This window comes from Bactrocera dorsalis, chromosome 1 (assembly GCF_023373825.1).
Source record: "Bactrocera dorsalis isolate Fly_Bdor chromosome 1, ASM2337382v1, whole genome shotgun sequence".
Lineage (NCBI taxonomy): Eukaryota > Metazoa > Arthropoda > Insecta > Diptera > Tephritidae > Bactrocera > Bactrocera dorsalis.
This window is the reverse complement of record NC_064303.1, coordinates 72,719,243-72,723,521: the sequence shown is the minus strand read 5'-3', so window position 1 is coordinate 72,723,521 and position 4,279 is coordinate 72,719,243. Positions and strand designations below refer to the sequence as shown.

Below are 4,279 nucleotides of genomic sequence, written 5' to 3'. Positions count from 1 at the left end.
GTATAAATTGGAATTTATATATTTTTATTTTTTTGCATACAAATATACTTATATATAATAATTTTATTAAATTGTAATTAGCAAAAGGAAAACCCGTGTTAAATGGACACTAGATGCAGAGAGATTGCTGCTATTGCACTGGGCAGAAAGTATAGAGGAATTACGAAGCGCGAAAAAAAATTTGCATATCTTTGCGCGTTTGGAAAAGGAATTTTCAAAAAGGCAGATGAACTACAATGCAGCTGAAATAAAGGAAAAAGTCCATAATTTTACCAATCGATACAAGTAAGTACATTTAAAATTAAAAAAGTATATTTTGCTGCATACTCACAGCATTATAATATGTATTTTATTTTATAGATTAGAAAAGAATGCTGTGGGTATGACTGGTGGTTCGCCTTCCTCTTGGATCCACTACAAGGAGGTGGAAGAAATTCTCAGTGGTAATAAGGCAGTAAATTTCAAAGAACTCATGCAAGAGAGTATAGGTAATAAAAAAATGGAATTTTTGTTTGCTCTTTTATTTATTATTTTATTTTAATTCAAGATGTGGAACCAGAAGAGAACATTGGTTGCGCTGCTATCTACCCTTCGACGAGCAGCCAATCCCAATTCATTTCGAGCGATGAGCTTGCAGGACTGTCGACGACTCCGGAATCTGCAAAAAGAAGGAAATTAACCCATGAGCGTTTACTAGAAAATTTGGAAAAAACTTCAGATATGTTTGAGAAGGAAATGGAGTCCATGAGAGGGGTGCAAGAAAGAATGGTAGAACTAACCAAAAAAGCAGTTCGTTCGGAAGAGAAAAGGAATGACATTTTAAAAGAAATGAGTGAAAATACAAAAAATTTTTATAAAGACCTTATTAATTTGTTAAATGAAAAATAAAAATAAATACAAATGTAGAACAAACTTACAAAATGAATTCGCAATCGCTCTTCTAATTATTTCAGGTTCTGCTTCAAAATCTGCTACAGCATCTGTGTGCTCGGGCTGTTCCAGGCGTACACTATTTTCGTAAGTGGTTTGTTCTTCTATCCATTTTTGGTTGATGACATCATTATGACAATTTAAAAAGTTATGCAATGTACAGGCTGCTTTAATTATAAGAGGAACATTTTTGATGTGGTTGTCGACTCCTTTCCCTATTCTCCTAAATCGAGCCTTTAGGTGTCCAAAAGCATTTTCCACCACTCTTCGGCATTTGGACAATTGGTAATTAAAAATTTTTTCATGCTCTGGAGGATGTACTTGGAATGGATAGGGCTTCATTAGATTGTTGGCAAATCGGAAAGCCGAATCACCCATAACGCCCACAGGAACGTTCACGCCATTAATAGTTTTGCTTTTTGCAGTGAAGATTGGGTCCTTCAATGCAGTATTTAGTTTGCTACATTGAAAAATTTTTGAGTCATTGCATCGACCTGGGCAGCCAACATTAATGTAGAGGAAGCGATATCTGGATAAAAAAGAAATTAATGAAAATATCCAGTGAAAATTCATTATACCTCTAACCTATAATCTACAAGGGCAAATAAAACTGTGGAGTACCACCCCTTATAATTGTAATAGTCCGTGCAATCCTTCCCGGGTGGCCGAACTTTAATGTGGCAACCGTCTATGGCACCAAGACATTGCGGAAAGCCAAGCTTCTCAAACCCATGAACACACTCATCCACTTTTTCACTATTGCTTAATTGTTCTGCCAAATAAATGGGACGCAATGATTGCCACACTTCTTGGCAAAAAGCAAGAAATATTTCGCTGACGATTGCCTTCGAAACACCGAATAGTCGTGCAACAGTTTCATACTCCGCCGATGATTTTAATGTGTAGACGGCAACAGCTACCCTTTTCTGCAATGGGATGCACTTCCTATAGCATGAATCCTGTTTGGTAATACCTTTGACATATTCACACAATATTTCAAAGGTTGCCCTGCTCATGCGAAAGGTTTCCTTAAAAACGCGGTCGTTCATTGATGGAACATCCTTTTCCCAGAAGTTCCCATGTCGCTTCTAAAGTATACATATGTATGTATTTAAATGTGTATATAATTTATTGTGCTTTTTTTTACTTACGTATGCCCAAATACTTCTTGGGTTTATTTTCTTACAAAGAGGTATTGTTGTCAACATTAGTATTTCATAATAAATCGATATTACTCGAGCTCTTCGTATCCGTAATTCCTGCTCACTTTGTTGGATAGCAACTTTATATTCTCGGCTACAGGAATTTAATGCAGCTAGATATTTATTGCTTTCTTCTTGGTTTGCAGCAAACAAAAGTAAAATTTTTTTCAATTTTGAATCCATCACTCATTTATTAACTTATTTTTTACAAGAAGAAAATATGTAAACAAAAAAAAAACACAAATGGATACAGCTGTCAATTTCTCTCATTTAATTGGGTTATCTTTGCCATATGTGAACGAAACAAGGTTAGCTTCAAGGTTAATTTTTGTTAACCATAACCTGCTTATATGTGAACGTACTATAAGTTCAAAAATTTCTGCTGTTGATTTTGCTCTTGATCACGCACCATCAGCTTCAAACAAATACCTCAACGCGGAACTATGAATGAGATGAATGCCTTATCACAGCGCGAAATCGATGAAAATATGCTTGCTGTTGGTCTTTCACCTCTACATGTCTACATAAGGTTTATGGAGTGCTTGTTGCACATTTCTTACCGATTGGAAATAGAAAAATGGTACGTATCAGGCGATGAAAATAAGGAAAGCGTTGCAAGAAGGAAGAAAAAAATACAAGACAGGTTTAGGAACGAAATGGGTCTTCTTGTGGATATGCCGAAACAGAAAACAGGAAACACAAATGATGGCAATACGGCCAGAAGATTTTTCAAAGAAGCAGAAAAAACATCGGATATTACAGGCATAAATCAAGCGGTATCGAGTAATACTTATTTGCAAAAACAGCGGCTATTTTATTAATATAGATGCGTTCCAAAATTTTACGTCAGAAACAAGAGAGCTTTATTTGAGTTTATATCCTTGGTACTATATGCCAGTAACTCTCCACAAAATATTGTTTCATGGAGGAGCTATCATTTCTTCATGCATTCTTCCCATAGGAAACTTTTCTGAAGAAGCGCAAAAAGCACGCAATAAAGAGTCGAGATAGTATCGCGAACTGTTCACAAGAAAAACGTCCCGAGTTGACACCAACATAGATTTATTGCAAAGGTTGCTTATCACGTCAGACCCTTTGATTGCAAGTTTACGTTTGCACCCAAAAACCAAGCGTTCTACGTTACCTTCTGAGGTCATTGCACTTCTGTCTGACACCCAACTAAATGATGAATTTGATTATGATTATGATTTAGCATAAAAAACTTTGCTTGCAGCTCTCTGGAATTTTTATTTTTGTACAAATTCCTTACTTTTTTTATTTCTACTTTTCGCTTTTTACTTTTGTATAATTTGTATATAATTTCTTTATTTTGGTTTTTGATTAATATCTTATTTTGAATATTTTCCATTCTTTTAAGAACTTTCGTTGAATGTTTTAGTTTTTTTTATTTTTCTCATTTGCAAAGAATCATCGAAAACTAAAGTTCGAAACTTGAAGAATTTTATAGAAATGGTTGTATGTGGGTGCTTATATGAATATATCGACAAGTTTTAGTTAGAAGAGAAAAAAAGAAGAAATTTTGAATATAAATGTGTAAAAAAAATTGTCCCCAACTAGTGTTTTTGAGGATAGTTCGGAACTAGTCCCCTTTGACACTAGTTGGAACTAGTTGTCTAACACCATATTGAAGCTTATAATCTACTTAACGATCGTGCCAAATTTCAAGTTCATATCTCTACAACTTCATATAAAAATTAATTTTGAGATGCTAGATTGACTAAATCTCACACTGTGAACCGGTAGGTAAACAAATCTAGTATAAACTGTGCGTTATATTCCGAAAGTATAATTAATTATTTTGAAAATAACTTACCTTGAATATCTGCGCTTAAGTCTCGCTCACAAAAATTCGTCGATCGTTGATAATAAAATAACGATGTCTCAAGGTAACCGGCAGACCTTTTTTCATTTTTTTCCATTTTCATTTTGCGAATTGGTCGTACGAGGGCTGTCCGATAAATAACCGACCTCAACGTGAAGCTAGCGGCACATCTGAAAAAACAGTTTCAACTTCAAATTGTGCATATTATAATAGCTACTCGCCAAAATTTCAGAAATTTATCTTGCGCAATTATCTGTTGACAGTCGTTTTTGTGAGTTTATTTCGGTGATTTCCCCAAAATGGA

At 34.7% G+C, this 4,279-nt stretch overlaps 1 protein-coding gene across 1 annotated transcript; it reads right to left on the bottom strand.

Moving 5' to 3' along the window:
- Positions 1-376: 376 nt before the first annotated feature.
- On the bottom strand, positions 377-2,443 carry LOC125780380 (uncharacterized). The gene is made up of 4 exons (XM_049462681.1): positions 2,082-2,443; positions 1,516-2,018; positions 918-1,459; positions 377-658 (listed from the first exon to the last, which is right to left on the bottom strand). Exons 1-4 carry the CDS (start codon positions 2,313-2,315, stop codon positions 585-587), a joined length of 1,353 nt encoding a protein of 450 aa, XP_049318638.1. The 5' UTR covers positions 2,316-2,443; the 3' UTR covers positions 377-584.
- Positions 2,444-4,279: the final 1,836 nt, after the last annotated feature.